Source organism: Garra rufa, chromosome 21 (genome assembly GCF_049309525.1).
Source record: "Garra rufa chromosome 21, GarRuf1.0, whole genome shotgun sequence".
NCBI classification, from domain to species: domain Eukaryota; kingdom Metazoa; phylum Chordata; class Actinopteri; order Cypriniformes; family Cyprinidae; genus Garra; species Garra rufa.
This window is the reverse complement of record NC_133381.1, coordinates 30,666,536-30,688,725: the sequence shown is the minus strand read 5'-3', so window position 1 is coordinate 30,688,725 and position 22,190 is coordinate 30,666,536. Positions and strand designations below refer to the sequence as shown.

Here is a 22,190-nt window from a genome sequence, read left to right as displayed (position 1 = left end):
ACACACATTAATGTATAAAACAACATGTAAATGTTAGTTTTGCATCCGATGACTCCCTTAAAACCATCTGATGGACAGCTTAAGTATCATTATAAAAAACTGATCTAATGGTAAGGTTTGTTTTGCCTTGCGAAAGTATTCATACCCCTTTATGTGTTTTTACATTTTGTTATGTTACTACCTTACGTCAGTCCACACTCCATACACCATAATGGCAAAGCAAAAAAAAAAAAAAATAATCTTTTCAAATTTCTAAAAATAAAAAAAACAAATGATTCCACTACATTGGTATTTATACCCTTATCTAAATTGAAATTTAGCTCAGGAGCATTTATAGATGTTACTACACTTTGAGTGGAGTTCAACTGTGGCACATTCAATTGAAAGGGTATGACTTGGAAAAGCACACACGTCTTAATAGGTCTAACAGCTGAAAATACATATCAGAGCAAACACCAAGCCCTGAGGTCTGCCTGTACAGCTCCGATACAGGATTGCATCAAGCCACACACCTAATGAAGAGCTCAGGGGAAAAAATCTACTGTTTTGAAGGTTTAAAAAACATGTAGTCTCCGTTACCCTTAATTGAAGTTTGAAACAACCAGGACTTTTCCTCTTTGCCTCTTGTCCAAACTGAGCAATTGATGGAGAAGGCTCTTGGTTAGAGTGGTGGCATCATGGTCATTCTAGTTAAGCTCCATGAACTCAATCATCTCCTCAGTGAAGACACATGAAAACATTTTCAGAATTTGCACAAAAAAAACACCTAAAGGACCCTCAAGACTGAAAAACAAGATTTTTTGGTCTGATGAACCTGAATTCCAAGTATCATGTTTGAAGGAAACCAGACACTGCTCATTACCTGCAGGGTACCATCCCAAAAGTAAAGTGTGGTGGTAGCATCCTCATGCTTTTCAGTGGCAGGGACTGAGGAACTCACCAGTATAGAAGAAAAGCTCAATGTACCAAAATATGGAGATAACCCAGTCCAGATCATTCAGAATCTCAGACTTGGCAGAAGGTTCACCTTCCAACAGGACAATGACGCTAAACACACAACAAGACTGGCTTATAGACAACTCTGTGAATGTCCTTGAGTGACCCAGCCAAAGCCTGGGCTTGAACCCAATCAAATATTTCTGGAGAAAACTGAAAATGTGTGTCTGCCCCCATCTAAGTTGACAGAGCTTGAGAGGTGAGGAGAGGAATGGTAGATAATTGCCAAATACAGATGGTCAAAACTTGTCGCATCATACCCAAAAGACTTGAGGCTGTACAGGTGCTTCAGCTACGTACTGAGTTAAGAGTGTAAATACTTATGCTATGTACTTAATACATTTATTTAAATAAAAAAAAATTAATAAAATAAGTTGTGACAATTGTGTTTTTGCTTTGTCATTATGGTGTATGCAGTGTAGAGTTATGTGGGATCAAAAGTAATAAAACAGTTTAACATATGGCAGAAACAAAACGTGAAAAAAATGAAGGGGTATGAATACTTTTGCAAGTTACTGTACGTACAACAGGCGGAGCAAATATCGTTCCTGAGGAGCCACAGTCCTACAGACTTCATAAAACAGGCAACCAAGCAATATATTACTTGCAAAAATGCAGATTCAACATGGGCCAACTTCTTAAGCAAATGAGTTTTAGGGAGCCGTTAGTGAGTTTGATTTATTAATTAATTTATTTTCAAAATAATTTAAAATGTATAAAAATAATGACATAATTTGTCAAATTTATTTAAAAAGTTGCTAGGGAGGACCTTTTGGGGGCACCTCGATAAGACCATAAAGGCACTTTACCATTGGAAAATGATAAATGTACACTACAGAATAAAAAATACTTAATTTACAGTCTCAAGACAAAGCATTTAAAGTCATACAACTCTTAATTGAAACCTTTTTCATTCGTATAATGCTTTTAAAATCAAAACTTTGTGTCTAAAAATAGAATATGTGGATGAGAATATCTTTGGATGTGTACAGATCCTTATGCATGTGGCTGACATAAGGCAATATCAGATAACTTTAAGAAATGTTCAGATTGCCTAAATCACTGATTTAGTATTTGATCACCAAAATGTCACTGCTTCTTGTGTTTGTTGGCAAACCTCCTGGCAAGCACACATTCCCTCATGAGTACATGGTCAGTCCGATCCACTAAAACACAGATACACAGAAACAGGTTGTAAATGTATGAACTATAAAACACAACTAAGAAAATGAAAGAGAAATCTTTTAAACACTTGGAATTTTTTTAACACTTGTGTTTGGAAATATGGACAAAAATTTAAATATACATCAGGATTACCTCACTCTCATCAAGAGTTATCTTTCCATTTTCACACAGTCTCTGGAATATTCCTGATGAAGAGAATACATGCTATCTAATAAATCCAAAACATTACACCCAGAGTAAGTAGCTCAGAAGCATTAAAAGAATGGAACAATTAAAAAAAATATATACTTTATTTCATTTTCCTGGATATCAATTTGCATTGCAACAATTTCCAGTACACTGGAGTTCTACTCACTGCACATGCAGTTTAAACGCATGACAAGGCATATGAAACCCTCCAGAGAAATCTGTTCAGAAGCATCACCATACCGCACAAACATGAGATTCAGGATGTCTTCGTTTAGATGCAGGCCTAGAGTACAATGACCATGACATAAACACAGTATGCATTGCGTGAAGGAACATATTACATCAGTATATTAATACCAGTTTAGTTTTATGGGTCACTTAAGACAGAGGGTGGCTATTATGCTAGCAGTAACCTGTTTTCTCTAAAGCATTTTGCAGTTCATTTAAAGACAGAATGCCATCTTTGGAAGAATCCATGCTGTAGAAAATCTCCTGTAAAACATTTGAAAAATGATTCCTGATGAAATGAGTAAAATAAAAAAACTCAGTACATAGCTAAACGTCTTTTCTTATTACAATACAAAATGCATAGCTAAATTCCAACCACGAATCCACTCACCTTGTACGTTATAATACGGTTCCATAGACGAATGAATTCTGGTCCACAAAGTCTTCCAGTAACATTGCACTATTGTTATTGTTACAGTCATGGAAAATTTCTAGAGCTAAAACATGTTTCTTTACAATGAACCTGAGTGATAAATCATCATCATTCAACAGTTTTTGTTTTATGTTAAAAAATGTTAAAAGAATAAAGGATACATCTGACATGGCAATAATACTTCTACAGGAATCCAGGCCAAATCCTTCAGTGTTTTTATTCCCTAAAAGGTATAAGTCATAAAAGATTATGAGATTTCAAAACTAGTTTTCAAAACAGTGTATTTCACAATGAATAGACAGGATTGGACAGGAACACTCACCACTAAGTAGGTTTTCATGAAGAAGCTGTTGAAGCTTCTCAGCATCAACAACTTTGTACTGTTTCCAAATAAAACATTGAAGAGATTGAAGCTTATTCATTGTTAAGCACAGAAGCTGCAGTCTAATTATGAATTTTTTTATAATGTATTAGCTTTCATATTTACCTGATCAGAATATTGTCTAAACAGTATTTTAGTTTTTGATCTTTCATCCATTTTTTCAGTGTAACTGACCTGAACATGAGAAAAGATCATGAAGAGAAAACCATTTCAATGGCAACTAGAACTGAACTGTTTCATCAGAAACTAGCAGAAAGGCAATTAGGCTTGTGGGCGCCCTCCAGTGTTGAGTATGAATTAAACAAATCACACCTGAGAATTTAATGTTTTAGATATCACCATTAACATTACTACAGGTATATCCTGACGGCCCTAAAGAAAAGAGTGTATTATTACCTCAGACTCGCCTAAAAGATCCACTAGAAATTTTTTCTCCATTCTTTCTGTGTCCTTTCTGAATTGAAAACACATTTAAAACAACATTTGTGGAGTATAAGTTTTCAACCAAGAGGATGACTGTGAATTTTAATCCTATTTAAAGCAAAAATATAAAAGTCTCTCAGTCCCTTCGTGCAACGTACTGAATGTGGATTTCATTTTTGCAGAGGATGGACAGGATGAATTCTCCACTCTTATTGGGATAGTATGTGGATGGTACGATGAGATACTCTCCCGGCTCCAGCCTGAAGAATTTCATCACCTGTCTTGAATCTTGAAAGTGCCCACTTGTTACCAAGGGCTTTCTTGTACTGAAAAAGCTTGATCCAAACTTTCCCTCAGATCTCATCTAACAGATAATGAAACAAATGAGTGTTAATCTCACTGGTTTAAAAAAAATACACAGTGCAATTAACAACACTAGAAACTGAGGGTATAATTTACTTGCCTCAAGTGGAATCTGTAAAAGTTAAAAATAAAAAGAAAATGTTACACATCAAGCACAAAGGCATCATACATGTACTGTACAACCGTATTTATTCTTTTTTGTTAATACTGACTGCAAACACACAGAAGCCGATGCCATGGTGTGCAGCGTTGCGTCTGTGTCTCCTGTCGGGTTTCTGTATGAGGGACACCAGAACATTTTTCTGTCCCTGTTCACAGGCCTTATTAAACTCACTAATCCTCAACCAAAACTGGGGGTTTTTACAGAAGGTGTCTACAATCACAAGAGAGGGGTGTTAGAATCTGATTTGCATTGATGACTAACTTTATAATTCCGAAAAAGCACCTGGATGATTCATGCAGCCTCCAGCTGTGCTCCCAAGAACCCAACTGCCATGGTGGTATTTGGAAATCCATCGACAAGCAGACGTCTCTTCCAGAAAATCAGGACAGGTACAGCAGATATCCATGTTGTCAAATGTATCTAGGAAATCTTTCATTGACATCCTGCAAAAAGAAAACAAAAACTCTTCCTAAGTAAATCCTACACTAAAGGTATTTTGTGTTTTAGTACATTTTAATAATGTATATGAAAACATGGTTCTTTCTCACCAGAACTCTCCATTTTCATGCACAAGGTGTTGTTGGCGGTCCTCATCGCTCACGGTGTTCCACAAATGTGATCTAAAAGAATTATGCAAAATAACCATCAGGACAAAGGATAACTTAATAACTTAATTAAATTTCACCGTTTTTGTGTATTAAGACTGCATGTCTAATTCCCTTGCGTCTTGCAGAACAACTTCTTACTTTATGGTTTTACTACCAGCTGTTCTGCTAGTTGGTTATCTGCTATTATGCTGAATAAAAGCACAGCTTACTTGTCACTCCAGTCTCCATTCCACTCACTGTCTCTCCATGGGTTGAACAATCTAACCAGCTGAACTGGGTTTTTACCACTCATGACCTGTTGAGCATGATGACATGCATTTTACAATTTTGCAATAGTTTTAGAATAATTTCCACACACTTTCTAACATGAAGATGCTTGTGAAATCTATGAAGGATTCTTAAAAAAATTCCCTGAAGCAACCTGCAGTTAAGGCCCTTGCTTAATATGTTCCCTCCTTAATACAATAAATTATATAGCTGGCATTAGTTTTTATATACATTAGCTGGCGTGACCACAGTATAAAAGGGCTTTGGGAGAATACATCATCCGCTTCTTCGTCCGAAGCTTGCATGGCAAGAAAAGACACAGTGTCTCACTCCCTTCTCAGAGAACCATGATTACATGTGTAACCTGAGACATTCCCTTCCAAGGGAACTTGAACTCGTCCTCTAGCAGTCGCTCTGGGACACGAATACCCACGCTGCCATGCTGAGGAGAGTGCATGCCATGTACCATGACGAGCACTAAGTACTGACTCTTTGGCATAGCCATAAAAAAGCCACCCCTTAGATGCACCAATGGCTGCTTGTTTATGTCAGTTTTTGCAATAAATACCTGTGACTGTACTTATATTTGCCTGTTTTATATTGTTCAAAAGTGGGTAGGTTTAGGGTAGGGGTGGGTTTAGGTGCTCCAATCAAAGTATACATTTATATAAAATTATTTATATTTTTTACAAATGCATGCACACCATTAAATTAAGACAAACAACTGAAAACAATGGAGGACCCTGTGCATCAAAAAACGACACTAAAGGGGTACCTTGAGCTTCAAAATGTGACGCCAAGGGGTCCTGACCAAACGTCAATATGTGACAATATGTGAGAATGTATTGCACTAGTGCTAGCCATGGTATAAAAAAAAACAGCGTTCTTACCAAAATGCACATGCATCTAACAAAACAGTCCTTGAAGACAAAAAAGAGGATGACATCTTCTCTCAGCGCCATTTTGTACTGTGGTTGTGCTAGTAGTGATATCACAGGCTGTCGCCTGGTCAATGTTATTGTCGTGTTTAGACATTTTTCAGACACCAGTCACACTGGAAGAAAACTACCCATAGCAATATTGTAACTGTTGCACAATTCTGTTGAAAAACTGCAGCAACTATATTTTAGAAAAGAGTCCACAGCAAGAGGATTTGGGGGGGTCTATGACATTAAAATGTTTGAACACCCCTGATATTTGATATTTTCTTACTACTGTCTTAGCAGAACAATCATTGAGACTTAAGCAAAAGGTCAAATCAAGTATAAACATGTAAAGACTGGGTGTGTTCGATCAAGTTGGCTAGACTCCAGTCATCATCTTTTGTCTTTGAAATATTTATCTTGGCATCTTCTGATGCACGCTAAGACTTGATTTTGTAAAGTCTTACCTGGTAAACCTTTGTCACTGTGTAAGCATGACCCAGGATTATGCCATTTGGTAACCATTTCTCGTTCTGTTGATGTGGAAACGGAAACATTATCAGGAGACATGGCAAGTTGTAAATGTGTCAAAGTTACTGGAATCCCAACTGATTTATTTATTTATTTATTTTAATTAAAAAAGTGTATAGGCATACAGAGAAATTCTAAAGTGTTATATATAGTCAAAGGAATTACAATAATCCTTTATTAAAAATATTTAATATATTTATGTTTTTAGTTTAGCATGACCATGTGTATAAGATATCACCAGTCTTACCCCTGGTGGAGTTTCACAGCCCATAAGGACCTCCGACTGGTAAGCACGGTACATTATCTCCCACAAATCAGTAGGAGCTGTTTTCAGTTCATAGTGCATATGAACCCCACCGGTAAAGTCCAAGAGGGCCTCAGATACTCGACCAGTATGCATGTCAGCGTAGGAGCCGCACACCCTGAAAGAGTCACTCTAACTCAAAATTGTTGCCACAGTGTAACAGACATAAATGTTAAGACAATTAGGCTGAATTATATCAGTACAGTGTCTTGCGAAATTATTCATACCCCTTCATTTTTTTCACATTTTGTTATGTTGCTGCCTTAAGTTAAACTACTTTAAATGACTTTTTTTCCCACATCAATCTACACTCCCTACTCCATAATGGCAAAGCAAAAATTAAGTTTTTAACATTTGTGCAAATGTATTAAAAATAAAAAACTGAAAAGATCCCGTTGCATAAGTACTCATACCCTTTTCTGGGACACTCGAAATTTAGCTCAGGAGCATTCATATTGCTTCTAGATGTTACTTCACTTCGGGTGGAGTTAAACTGTGGCAAATTCATTTGAATGAGTATGATTTAGAAAGGCACACACCTCTCAGAAAAGGTCTAACAGCTGAAAATGCATATCAGAGCAAAAACCAAGTCTTGAGGTCAAGATAACTGCCTGTAGAGATCAGTGACAGACTTGCGTTAAGGCAATGATCTAGGGAAGAGTTCAGAAAAAAAATCTGCTGCATTGAAGGTTCACAGAAGTAGCCTCCATTATCCATAACATAAGACTGGAACAACTAGGACTCTAGAAAATATCTGCCAGGTGAAAAGGTAAGGCTAAGAATGGCAGATAATTGCCAAATGCAGATGTGCAAAGCTTGTCACATCATAACCAAAAACACTTGAGGCTGTAAAGGTGCTTCAACTATGTACTGAGTTAAGGATATGAGTACTTATGCGACAGGACCTTTTCAGCTTTTTATTTTTAATAAATTTGCACAAATGTTAAAAACCTATTTTTTTGCTTTGACGGCTTTATGGAGTAGGGAGTGTGGATTGATGTGGGAAAAAAAGTAATTTAAAGTAGTTAAAGTAGCAATATAACAAAATGTGAAAAAATGAAGGGGTATGAATAATTTCGCAAGGCACTGTACATCAGCACTACTGTAGTAAACATTTGAAGTGGATCAAAAAAGTTCATCAAAGTTGTCCTAAGAAAAGAACGAGTACTGTTTTTTTAGGACAACTTTGATGAAAGGTTTTAATCCACTTCAATTGTTGATTACTGTATTGCTTACATATACTTGAGATGATACTTTATAAAGTCACATAAAAAGATATACAGGCACTTACTTGGCATATGCTTTCTCCAGCAAAGCAGGCCAGAACTCATTATATGTTTTTGATCTAAAAAAAATCAGCTTGCCGTTGTATGTTGGCAGTTTGTCATCAATCACAACGTCATACCATTTTCCAAACCGCCAGAACTGTAAATTTATAAAAGCAGAGCAGTGAGTGAACAACTGATACAATGGAACACAAAACAGGAATTGCTATTGCTTGGAGTTTTGTTGTTTTCATGTCAATTATGTTATTGAAAAGAGAAGAACTTACTCTAAAGTGAAATAAACCAGTATAATTGTGGCTGAATGACTGTCCATCTGGAACAACCTTGTGCAATAATTTGGTTTGAAATGTTAAAGCCCCAACAGAGGCCAGAAACCAACAGTTTCCTAAGAAGAAGAGAAAAAAGTTGCCAAAGAGAGTGAATTTGATATCCCCCACAGTCTTTCTTTTCAGGAGAATATTATGTTTTATTCTGTCATACTGACATGACTTTGTGTATAGATTAGGAGATACACTTTAAGTTTAATTTTCCATATGACAAGTTTTTCATTTCAGCATCCTCTTTAGACATGTTCTGATGCAACTTGGCATGTCTCCTTAGAATGCCCTGTTCTCAAGTTTTGTTAATTTTGGGCATTACTTTAAGCAGATATAGGTCAGCCATTTAATTTGCTTGTATGTTTGCAATACTACTAATATTCTACTAATACAATTTTTCATGAGGATATTGGGATTACATATACCAAGTATTGTGCAATCTGAATAAAAGGCCACAGAGGAGTCACAAAAAGATTTATGGAAAAGTATCCTAGGGCAAAACAAAATCAACCCTAATTAAAAACAAAATCAACCCTAATTAAACACACCTGAATAAGCTAATCAGTGTCTACAGATTCACTAGAAACTTCTAGGCAAGTGTGTTGGAGCATGTAGGTGCTAAACTCTGTGGGACATTGAGTTGGAAACCCTTGGTCTAAAACATTAATATTGTAGTTACCCAGACATACCTACATTCCCTTGGGCATAGTCAAACCTGGACACTGTATCTACAACAAATTCAGCCACATTTGGATGCAATACCTGAAAGAAAATAAGTAATATACCTTTAGTATTGGCCAACTGATTCATTCTACGAAAGGGATATTTCGATTGATAGTGTTTTTAGTAATGGCATTTCAGGTCAAGTTTATAAATGTCTTTTAAATTCTTTGAAGCATTTAACTTTTCACAATTACCTTACTTTAAATAAGACTCTTTTGGCTTTCAACAAAAGTGTATATTTTATGCAATATTGTTAGAACACGTGCTGATGCCTCAAGCAAAACACAGGCCTGCCTACATACAGTTGGTCTTATCCACTCCACTCTGGCCATGACATCTGGATCCAGCAGCCCTTCGCCAATGGAACACGGATCTGGCGGAAAAAACTCATCAACAAATCTCTGTCTTGACCTGAGACAGTAGTCTTGTAAATAGTTGTAATCCTGATCCATGAACTTCAAAGGATTTGTTTCAGAGCCCATTCCACCCTTCATGTTGCGGTCGTTTATGACTTTAAAGCACATGCCATGTGGAACCGCTGGAGGAGGCATTTCGAAATCTGTCTGTATTTAAAAAAGAAAAGGCAGAGTTTAGATTCAACCCTAATTAAACACACCTGATCCAGCTAATCATGTTCTTCAGGTATATTTGAAAACTATGGTGTGTGTGTGTGTGTGTGTGTGTGTGTGTGTGTGTGTGTGTGTGTGTGTGTGTGTGTGTGTGTGTGTGCGTGTGCGTGTGCGCGTGTGCGTGTGTGTGTGTGTGTGTGTGTGTGTGTGTGTGTGTGTGTGTGTGTGTTAAAACTAAACTGCAGGGCTGTGGCCCTCTGGGAACTGAGTTTGACACTTGTGCTCTGTCACAGCAAATTTACCACATGACAATCCCTGCCATCAAAAATCCCAGCCACAAACAGTTCCTTTAAAAATCTTTTAAGAGGAGTATATACCCAGACAGCTCATTGCATCTGTACATCTTGCAGTTCTACACTGTAAAAAGTTTTCACCAGTTTCAACTTAAAAACTTAAGTTTAGCAGCTGCCTTAAAATATTAAGTTGAATCAACTTAAGTCCTTTCAACTCACAAGTTAAATCAACAAATTTTGATTGTAATACGTTAAAATGACTTGTAGTTTTAAGCTGATTTAACTTAAAAACTTAAGGCAGCTGCTGAACTGAAGGTTTTTAAGTTGAATCTGGTGAAAACTTTTTACAGTGTAGATGAACAAATTCCATCCTGTTATTGATTTTCCTGTGTTCGATTTACATTTACATCAGGCACTTGAAGCTTTAATTCAAAGCAATTTACAATGCATTTATAGCATAAATTTGATCTATTTTAGTGCAAAGCTCTACAGTTTATGCATCCGCACACAAAGTGTTTAATAAATTCTTACAGAAATACAGATCTACAAATGTAAATTTATGCTAGCACACTAGTACTTTACTTTGCATTAATTAATGAAAATTAAATGTAATTCAATTCTTACAAGTAATAACATAATACAATCAGTTTTCATTCATATAAAGTGTTTTCAACCAACAAGCTTGGATCTGCAAGCAGAATATACAGTAGTCAGCATTTGAAGAGCATCAAAACCTTTCATCAAAGACAATCAAAACAATACCCGTTGTTGTCTTAGTACAACTTTGATGAACTTTTGATTTTGATCCACTTCAAATATTGACTACTGTAGACCCTTTCTTGTTTGACAAAAAAACTTTACTTTGCATTACTGAAATAAAGAAAATGTATATGTACCTTCAAATTACAGCAGCAAGATATTTCGCCCATGACTGCAGTCTTCTTTGTCTGTGACCAACTTTTACACACTCTTGCCCTATTCATGCTTTTAGAACACCTGCAGAAGCCCCACCCAACTCTTTGTGTTCATTAACAAAGAACTGATTGGCAGAAGCTCATCTACGCCTTTGTCATTCTGCGAAACTGAAATCCTTCACATGTCCCGTAGAAAGAAAAAATAAAAAGCTGGCCAACATGTTTCACAGTGGGATGCTCTCACAGTTTATGTTTGCACTTTTTTATAGTCTCTAGGTGTATAAATATCCTCCAAAAATGCATTCAGAGCAGGAGATACCAGTTCATCATGCTTGGACATGCTTTTAATATTGCCCTCTACTTACATTTCACCATTACAACAATCGTGACACGAATTACACTTTATATAATCTGTAATTACTATATTTATTTATTATGTATAAATATATTAATTATGGCTATTTTGGTCCATTTTACTGCTGCATTACCAAATGTATTGCACTTGGCCTCAAGTAACTTTGGAGTGTTTGACATTTCTTGGCAAATGAACACTCATTACAGATACGCCTTCTTTGGTATGTAAATCCTTGCCATGCCAGTACAGCATATGTAAATAAAACCCAGATAAAGTATGATCACTGTGTAACATTTATATACAGTAGATTGACAGTGCCAGGCAATAAGAATTTGTAATCATTGTTAAACTTTGAAAGTAGTATGGAAGCAAGTATATTAGTTGTACTGCAGTACATAAAATGCAGTACGTAAATATAACCAAGAAGAAATTATTGGCTCTACTCTGGAAATCTCACAGGTAGATACACCTTTACAATCATTACTTGGGAATAAAAATCTATAGCTGAAAGAAGTTACAGGAAATTAAATAATTTGACTATATTCTCAGTGAAGTTGTTGTTTAGGGTTTACCTATACTTAGATGAAGCACCTTTACAGCCTCAAGTTGTTTTGGGTACGATGCAACAAGATTACCTCACCTCTTCACCTCTCAAACTCACAGAGTTCACACAGTTGTCTACAGTGGTGTGAAAAAGTGTTGGCCCCCTTCCTGTTTTTTTTTTTTTTTTTTTTTTTTTTTTTTTTTTGTTGTTGTTGTTGTTGTTGTTGTTGTTTTTTTGCATGTTTGTCACACTGTAATGTTTCAGATTATCAAACAAATTTAAATAGTAATCAAAGATAACGTAAGTAAACAAAACATGCAGTTTTTGAATGAAGTTTTTTTTTTATTATGAAGGGAAAACAAAATCCAAACCCACATGGCCCTGTGTGAAAAAGTGTTTGCCCCCTGAACTTAATAACTGGTTGGGCCACCCTTAGCAGCAACAACTGCAATCAATCGTTTGCGATAACTTGCAATGAGTCTGTTACAGCGCTGTGCAGGAATTTTGGCCATCTCATCTTGGCAGAATTGTTGTAATTCAGCCACATTGGAGGGTTTTCAAACATGAATCGCCTTTTTAAGGTCATGCCACAGCATCTCAATAGGATTCAGGTCAGGACTTTACTAGGCCACTCCAAAGTCTTCATTTTGTTTTTCTTCAGCCATTCAGAGGTGGATTTGGTGGTGTGTTTTGAATCATTGTCCTGCTGCAGAACCCGAGTTCGCTTCAGCTTGAGGTCAAGAAGAGATGGCCAGATATTGTCCTTCAGGATTTTTTGGCAGCAAAATGCATGGTTCCATTTATCACAGCAAGTCTTCCAGGTCCAGAAGCAGAAAAACAGCCCCAGACCATCACACTACCACCACCATATTTTACTGTTGGTATGATGTTCTTTTTCTGAAATGCTGTGTTACTTTTACGCCAGATGTAATGGAACACACACCTTCCAAAAAGTTCAACTATTGTCTTGTCAGTCCACAGAGTATTTTCCCAAAAGTCTTGCGGATCATCAAGATGTGTTCTGGCAAAACTGAGATGACCGTTTATGTTCTTTTTGCTCAGCAGTGGTTTTCGTCTTGGAACTCTGCCATGCAGGCCATTTTTGCCCAGTCTCTTTCTTATGCTGGAGTCATGAACACTGACCTTAACTGAGACAAGGGAGGTCTGCAGTTCTTTAGATGTTGTTGTGGGGTCTTTTTTAGGGTTGGGAATCGGAAATCGATTCCGATTCTGGAATCGGATACTTAAGATAAAGAATCGGATACTTGTTATAATATTAAAATTTCGATTCCTCGTTTCGATTCCTGGTTGCATTTTTTCCATCTAGTGATCTGCCAGGACCTTCCGCGCGTGCAATCTGCCAGGACTTTACGTGGTAATGTAAACATCAGTCGAAAAGATGGATCACGGTAAGCGTTAAAAAGTGTGTCTACGCTTTGTAAAAACCGAAGACAAATCTACCGCTGCACGCAAACTTCATCTTAGAGATCTGCAAGGGACGGATTTTAGTCCTGCGCCCGCCCACTCCAGAAGGAATATATGTTATTTCGTCCCGCAAAAGCCCACATAAAAGTCACTTATACCCCCGCGGGAAGACAGGTATCTACTTTATCTCTTGGCTGCATGAAACAAACCCTCCCGGTAATGTAAAGGCAAAGATGACCAGAGTAATAGTAACGAACTCGCGCGTGCCTAATGTATTCATTCTTGTATATCGGAGTCGTACATTAGGCACGCATGAGTCCGCTGTTGATTCAAAAACTATTCATGCTTTCGGTGCTCTGATCCATAGTATTTTTGCGTGAAATTTCAAAATATTTGCTTAGTTTTCAAAATGAATGTCCTGTGAGTTTTTTATAATGAATGCTTACCCATAGAGGTGGATCTTGTAAGGGTCAGTGGTGTTTAAGCACATATGAGCACCAGCATAAACAGATTTACAATGTATTTACTGTATTTTTCATTTATATGTTTATTTTATAATGAATACAAACAGTAGATATTCAGTCACTTAAGAAAGAGTACTCTGAAGTTGTGAAGAATGTCTGAATTAAATAATTTAGGTGCTTTAAATCTGTATGTGTGTATTCATATTAAAAAGTTAGAGCAGAGGATTTTCTTTTAAATTCAAAAGTATAGCTTTAATTTAAAGTTTGCTTGATTTTTTTTAATAACATGCAGGAGAAAATAAAAAGGCAAAACTAATGTTTAGGTTAATAAAAAAGGTTAAAAATAAACACCTTTAGAGGAAATGTCAGGCATAGGGGGGCCTTGCAAAACTGACCCGAGAAGAAGGGGGCCCTGATATAAAAAAGGTTGAGAACCCCTGTAATAAAATAATATGTTGCAAGCTAGCACTGAAAATAAACATGTTTAATATATTAATGTTTGACTTTTGTGTTTGTTTTTTTTGTTTTTTTACTAAATCGGAATCGAAACTGGGAATCGAAAAGAATCGGAATCGATAAGTGGAATCGGAATCGGAATCGAAATCGATAAAATTCAAACGATACCCACCCCTAGTCTTTTTTGACCTCTTGGATGAGTCGTCCCTGCGCTCTTGGGGTAATTTTGGTCAGCCGGCCACTCCTGTTCCATGCTTTCACCATTTGTGGATAATGGCTCTCATTGTGGTTCACTGGAGTCCCAAAGCTTTAGAAATGGCTTTATAACCTTTTCCAGACTGATAGATCTCAATTACTTTCTTTCTCGTTTGCTCCTGAATTTCTTTGGATCTCAACATGATGTGTAGCTTTTAAGGATCTTTTGGTGTTAACTTGTGTTATCTTTGATTAATATTTAAATTTGTTTGATGATCTGAAACATAAAGTGTGACAAACATGCAAAACAATAAAAAATCAGGTAGTGGGCCAACACTTTTTCACACCACTGTATAAGCCACTCTTGCTGTGTGTTTAGGGTCAAGGTGAACCTTCTGCCCAGTCTGTGATTCTAAATGCTCTGGACTCGGTTTTCATTAAAATTATCTCTATATTTTGCTGTGTTGAGCTTTCATTCTGCTCTGATTATTCCCTGCTGCTGAAAAACCCCACAGCATGAGGCTGCCACCAGAACACTTTACTTTCAGGATGGTACTCTCTAGGTGATGAGCAGTGCCTGGTTTCCTCCATACATGATGCTTGAAATTGAGGTTCATCAGATCAGAAAATCTTGTTTCTCACAGTCTGATGGTCCCTTGGGTGCTTTTTTGCAAATTCCAAGAGTGTTTTCATGTGTCTTCATTGAGGAGGGGATTGAGTCTTGCCACACCGCCACAAAGCCCAGATCGGTGGAGTGTTGCAGTGATGTTTGTCCTTCTGTAAGTTTTTTCCCCATCTGCATATATGATCGTGGAGCTCAACTAGAGTGACAATTGGGATCTTGATACACTCTAACCAAATCCCTTCTCCATCAAATGCTCACTTTTGGTCAGGAGGCCAGGTCTAAGTAGAGTCGTGGTTGTTTCAGAACTCTTCCATTAAGGGTAACAGAGACTACATGCTTCTGTGAACCTTCAAAGCAGCAGAATTTTTGAACTCTTCCCCACGATCTGTTTCCAAGCTCTACAGGCATTTTTTTTTTTTTTACTTCAAGGCTTGGTTTTTGCTCTGATATGTATTTTCAGCTGTTAGACCTTTTATTAAGATGTGTATGCCTTTCCAAATCATACTCATTCAATTGAATTTACCACAGGTTAACTTCACTCGAAGTGTAGTAACATCTACAAGCAATATGAATGATCCTGAGCTAAATTTAATCTCTCCCAGATAAGGGTATGAATACTTATGCAATGGAATCATTTCAGTTTTTTATTTTGCAATAAATTTATGAATTATGTGGTGGGGAAAGTAATTTAAAGCAGTTTAACATAAGGAAGGAAGCAACATAACTAATGAATGGGTATGAATACTTTCACAAGGCACTGTATATAAACTGATATGCACAGGCGTTATGTCACCAGTTCTCCACTAGAGGTCACTTAAGTGAGTTTAAAAGTTTAAATCCCATTGTTACCTGTAATCCTCCTGCCTTTATGACCATATAATGCTAATTTGTAGTATTTTAAATATTTTTCCCCGTTTGGAATGAACGTTACTGAATATAGTTCCAATTATAAAGTGTATGCTGATAGGTCTTCCGTTATAGAAATTCAGCAAAACATTTTAAATGTAATATTTATGCTCAACTATATTTGCTATCTGTATTGTTATATCAGACTTTGATTAGTTCTTGGATTACAATCAACATGAAGAGTGTGTGATAATTTTTTGTGCAATAAATTTAAAGAGGTTATATGGATCCCTGATGAGATCCCTGATAAATAAATAAACCACAAAGAGGAAGGAAACTATTTACACTAGACTATAATCAGAGCTCATGGGACAAAAGCAGATGTTTCTTTGACCATGGAAGTTTGAAAGTTTTCTGTTTTCAAAAGAGAGAGAGAGGAGATTGAGACAATGGGTTGATCTGTGTACTGAAATGAAATATTAATAATCTTGCTTATGGACATAGGCTTCACCAACATGACTCGCCAGAAGCATACACATCCGTCCTTTTTATATATAAAAAAGTTTTTTTATTTTATTTCTGATGAAGTTCCTTATCTGTCATCACAGTTATGCTTATACACTAACTTTGGCAATTCAGTGAAGACAATGTAAGGAAAGAGTACAATTCCCGAGGACTAGAAAAAATAAGCAACTTCTACCTCACTGACATTGGGTCTAAAGGGCCCACCGGAAGGGTGTCTTAGGTCATTTCCTGCCATTCAAACAAAAGCGCTGTCCTGCCAAACACAAACACAGGATGTGATCCATGGCTAGATTTATCAGCAACAGGCAGGCAACAGACACAATGGCAAGACATGCTGTATGTTTGTTTCCGTGTAAAATACAGGAGGAAAAAAACATAACTAATTTTTGTATGCAGTCTGTCTTCAGTCTCAGTTTGGGGCAACTTGTCACAAGGGCTATAAATATTAGCAATAGTTTTGTATGTTAGTTTCAAATATTTAGTTCATATTTTTGTATGTTATCGCTTTTACATTTTGTTTCATATTTGTTTTGCTGAATAGCCAATAAAAGCCTGTTCATACACCACTTAAACATAAGTTGTTTTATAAATATTGATATTATTATTATCACTTATTACCACTTCTTCCTAGATGTTTCTTTAATGTCTCCGGTACACATACTGTGATATGAGATCAGTAAAGAAATTCATTAGGAAAATAAGTGCAGTAGAAATTTATGAAAAATATGATGACGGCATAATTCACAATAATTGAACCCTTTTTGTGGTAACTTTAACTTGTGAATCATAATTCGTGAAAAGACATGCATTTATTTCATGTTTCGTTTTGTCAGATTTAAAATGACCAGATTAGGTTAGACTGGGCACTTATTATATGACCTCTGAATAATGTATTTCTAGTTTATGATTCAATAGGTCAACTCTAATGGTTAATATCATGTGAATATGATACTCAACTGGAAACTAGCATTGTGAAACTTGTATAGGCCTATCTAAAACATTTTGCCAGGCCAAAGTGTGAACAGCCTAATAAAAGTATCCGTCTGCTCCATTAAATATACTTCTTATTATCTAAATCAGATGCTTAGTGTACATCTAAAATTGGACTATTGTCGCGTTCTGAGCTGCCATAGGCTACATCTGGGGAAGTAGTCAAAACAATAAGCAGCCTGGGCAGTTGTTTTTTGTTGGCGGCAGGAACTCGCTCTGAGAAGAGACAAATGAAGCCTGCTGCTTGAAAATGATTTCCTTTTTAGGTTATTCACTAAACAGGATGCATCAGTTTGAGTCATGTTTTGGTACTTGAAAGGCCTACGAACAAGTCCTTCTCCGTTCTCTGAGATGAACTGAATATTTTCTCCTCAAAGCGAGTACTGAGTCATTAATGATACTGACGGGATGATGCGCGTGCTGATTCTGATGTTGTGCTGTTTTGTCGATGGAGGAACCGATCGAGTGAGCACAACGTGCACAGCTGAGGCTTGCTTTACGTTGCATTTGAAGGAGAAACATTTTGAAAAAGCTTCAAATGACTGTATCAACAACGGCGGCAATTTGGTTACTATGAGAAATGAAAATGAACTTCAGAGCATCAAATCGGTTCTTTCTGCAGCAGGAGAATACAACATCCGTAGCTCTAAGGTTTGGATCGGACTTGAGTTGCTGAAAAGTAAATGCACCGATTTCACTGAGGAGTTACATGGCTTCAGATGGACGTCAGAGCCGACAGATTCCAAATATTCCAACTGGAAAAAGAAACCTTTGAGTACTTGCACGGAAAAAAGGTGTGTGTCGATTTCACTGGAAGATGGTCTCAGGTGGTCAGATGGCTCATGTAGAGACAGCGCATTTTATATGTGTCAGTTTCTTTTCAAAGGCATGTGCAAACCAATAGCGTTGGAAAAAACCGGTTCTGTCAAATATAACGTTCCGTTCTTAGATAAACCGCTAAATCCAAATGAAAGGTTGGCAATGTTACCACATGGGACCTGGGCTGAAATACATTGCGGCAGGTCTGAGGATACAGAAACTTTTGTTTCAGTTTGTGACAACAAAAACGGTCTTTTCGGCTGGACAAATTCAGAGCGTTTTTGCGCACGAAACAAAAGTTGCAAACGTAAAAACGGAGGCTGTGATCACCATTGTTTTGAGACTCCCGGAGCAGGTGTTCGTTGTGAATGTCGTGAAGGTTATTACCTGAGGGATGATAAAGTGAGTTGTGCTCTCAGAAATAACTGCGAAAATTCACCTTGCGAATCAAAGTGTATACCGACTGCCACTGGTTTTTCATGCGCCTGCGCGGAGGGATTTCATTTAGCTGGAGACAACGTCAGTTGCGTTGATATCGATGAATGTCAGCAACGTACATGCGGTGAACACCGGTGTCAAAACACGGCGGGAAGCTATTTTTGTGAGTGTAAACCCGGTTTCAGGCTTGTTGCTGGCAAATGTGAAGACGTGGACGAATGCACCGAACGCAGATGTCAACAGGGCTGTCTCAATTCACAGGGTTCATTCTCTTGTTACTGCCACGCAGGTTACAGTTCATCATCAAACGATAGCAGGATATGTATGGACATCGATGAATGTATCAGTAGACCCTGTGAAGATATCTGCCTCAATACCTTGGGTAGTTTCAAATGCTCCTGCAGGGAGAACTTCATTGTGGCTAAAAATGGCATCAGCTGTGTCCCGGATCCCACAGAGAAACCACAAAACACTCCATCTCCAGATTACAGAGAAGCATTCATCACTAAATTGGGTCAGTTACCTGTCACTTTTGGACTAACGACAATCAACCCCCCTGGACTTAACAAGACAAACACTAAAATGGACTCTAGTAAACGCAAAGAAAGTTTCCTCGGAAGTTATTGGATTTTAGTTTGTGTCTTGGGTTCAGTTATTCCATTAATTGCAGTCATTGTGCTTATGTCGGTCTTTGTTACCTACCGATGGAAACGTTCAAGAAAAGCCGCTTTGAAAAATGCTACTGCTGACAACTACTGCTGGGTTTCATCTGGATTGGACAAAGTCGAGAAGAAGAACAACATTCAACTGAGTGATTAAATGAAACCCAGACATTTTCTGTCAGCGTCAATAGATGTGACACAAGAGTATCTAGAAAGTTTTGATTTAAGGTTCACAGGCTGTTTTTCCTGTATGTTTGTTTTAAACACTAGTTCAGGGGCCAGTTGCATAAAAGGTTTAGACTAGTCTTAAGTTAGTCAATTTTTGGTCAAAATGTTTTTCATTCGGTTACATGGATATGTTGATTAGTTTAAGTTGAATCCAGAAAGTAAGACTGATTAGCCCTTGGCTAACTACTATTTCTAAAGACACTCTCTTAACATAAAGGCTAAGTTTATGCAACTGGCCCCAGAACTTTTATAAATTCTGTCCTTTAAATTGGAATTCCAAATTTTTCCCTAAATGTTGGACAGTGAACACACAGCAATAAAACCACACGGGATACGGAAAGGGTCGACTGCAATGAACATGGTTGAACTGTGTTTTCAGGGTGTTTTTCCTGTCAGAGAGGGGCAAGTTGTACAGCTATGAGTTTTTTGTTGTCATTTTTACCATTTGCTTTAATGACCATTTTTGTCTTAATTTTCTGTCTTTTAAAAACTTGCTTTGTAATTAATTGTTTTGTTTCATAAATCTTTTGCTGAAATGCGTAAAAAATAATATTTATTTACACTGGGACATGTTTTCAGAAAGGGTAGCGTTTGTACAGTAAACTTTGTATTTCTTTCTTGCAATGGGACAATGTGTTTTACAGTCTGCAGTAGCCAAAGAATGAACCTTTTCTATGATATGCCCATTCAAAGAAGTAAAAGTGTATAGCCCATTCTTCCCTTTAAATGGATGCAAGATTATATGTACACGATATGAACTATTGTTGTAAAAAAAAAAAAAAAAAAATTTTTTGGTTGAACAAATAAAGCTTCATCAAACTAGTTTGAGTGTCCATCTAAAAATTAATTTGAAGCGCAATATCTTATACAGTTCTTATAAAGTTCTCAGAGGGTCCAGTTTTAATCAAAACCACCTGCATGTAAACTAATAAGCAACCTTGAAAACCTTGATTAGCTGGTTCTGAAATGCTTAATTAGGGTTGAAACTAAACTCTCCGGATTTAAATAGCACTGACCGTATATGTGCGTGAGTGGGTGAATTACTAAAAGAATGAATCATTAAAGGGATAGTTCACCCAAAAATGAAAATTTGATGTTTATCTGCTTACCCCCAATGCATCCAAGATGTAGGTTACTTTGTTTCAGAAAAACACAAACGAAGATTTTTAACGAAAACCGGTGCAGTCTGCCAGGCTTATCATGGACGTGGATGGGCACCAAACCTTTAAAAGTAAACAAAAACATGCACAGACAAATCCAAATTACACCCTGCGGCTCGTGATGATACATTGATGTCCTAAGACACGAAACGATCGGTTTTTGTGAGAAACTGAACAGTATTTATATCATTTTTTACCTTTGATACACAGCCACGTCCATCTGTCATGTGCACGAGTTTGGCATCAGTTACATCACATGAGCACGCGCTCTGGCGTAGAATACGCAAACGCCGGAAGTGATCTGTCGCATGTATATGACACTCATTGTTTACACAGAGCACAGAGATTGTGGGTATAGCGGCTATTCAAAATGGTAATTACTTGCGCGTATCCTGATTGTTTAAACCGATTTAAAGCTAAAAGATTACATTAGTTTGCGCAAACTCATCCGGGACTTTTCACTGATTTCCCCTTACGGCGTTTGCGTATTCTACGCCAGAGCGCGTGCACATGTGATGTGACTGATGCCAAACTCGTGCACATGACAGATGGACGTGGCTGTGTATCAAAGGTAAAAATGATATAAATAACTGCTGTTCAGTTTCTCACAAAAACCGATCGTTTCGTGTCTTAAGACATCAATGTATCGTCACGAGCCACAGGGTGTAATTTGGATTTGTCTGTGCATGTTTTTGTTTACTTTTAAAGGTTTGGTGCCCATCCACGTCCATGATAAGGCTGGCAGACTGCACCGGTTTTCGTTAAAAATCTTTGTTTGTGTTTTTCTGAGGAAACAAAGTAACCTGATGCATTGGGGGTAAGCAGATAAACATCAAATTTTCATTTTTGGGTGAACTATCCCTTTAACAGTGCATGTTACGCACTTGGAACCATAACCATTTGAAATACTAGGATCATTAGTGCCTTTGAAAAATGAGAAGTACGTTAGTCACATTTATCGGAAAAAACTGTGACCGGTCACTCTGGAGTATTTCTTGGCTTCCTCAGGCGGGGTTTCCTTCCTATGTTTACCTTTATCTCCGGAATGGGGTTTCAAAAGGTAGAAGTATTTAAAGCTTTGAACACCATATCCTCATGCAGCTTAGGTTGCTGTGCTCTTGAAATCAAAATAGGATGGATTCTCATAAACAAACGATTTTGTTCATCATGTTAATTTCGTCTTGCGCTGGAATGGTACATAGCTGTGCTTGTTCAAGAAATTTAAAACAATGTGCAAAGGTTTACCAAATGCAAGTGGACTTTCAAACGGCTCAACAGATTTGCAGAGAGCGGGGCGGTCTGTTATTTATCCAGTCAAATGCATCAGCTGAAGTTGTCGGCTATCTTCTTAATAACCTGAT

The 22,190-nt window shown here is 37.2% G+C and overlaps 2 protein-coding genes across 2 annotated transcripts; one reads left to right on the top strand and one right to left on the bottom strand.

Annotated features, from left to right (window-relative positions):
* Positions 1-1,712: 1,712 nt before the first annotated feature.
* Positions 1,713-11,126, bottom strand: LOC141295808 (calpain-1 catalytic subunit). The gene is made up of 22 exons (XM_073827083.1): positions 11,080-11,126; positions 9,624-9,884; positions 9,288-9,360; positions 8,548-8,666; positions 8,287-8,420; positions 6,939-7,113; positions 6,628-6,693; positions 5,180-5,265; positions 4,911-4,982; positions 4,645-4,805; positions 4,412-4,572; positions 4,300-4,311; positions 3,995-4,200; positions 3,810-3,867; positions 3,519-3,587; positions 3,354-3,411; positions 3,193-3,254; positions 2,990-3,058; positions 2,784-2,862; positions 2,537-2,653; positions 2,314-2,366; positions 1,713-2,162 (listed from the first exon to the last, which is right to left on the bottom strand). The coding sequence occupies exons 1-22, from the start codon at positions 11,110-11,112 to the stop codon at positions 2,136-2,138; spliced, it is 2,151 nt and encodes a 716-aa protein (XP_073683184.1). The 5' UTR covers positions 11,113-11,126; the 3' UTR covers positions 1,713-2,135.
* Positions 11,127-17,738: 6,612 nt separating this feature from the next.
* On the top strand, positions 17,739-20,492 carry cd93 (CD93 molecule). The gene has a single exon (XM_073827150.1). It carries the CDS (start codon positions 17,931-17,933, stop codon positions 19,596-19,598), a length of 1,668 nt encoding a protein of 555 aa, XP_073683251.1. The 5' UTR covers positions 17,739-17,930; the 3' UTR covers positions 19,599-20,492.
* Positions 20,493-22,190: the final 1,698 nt, after the last annotated feature.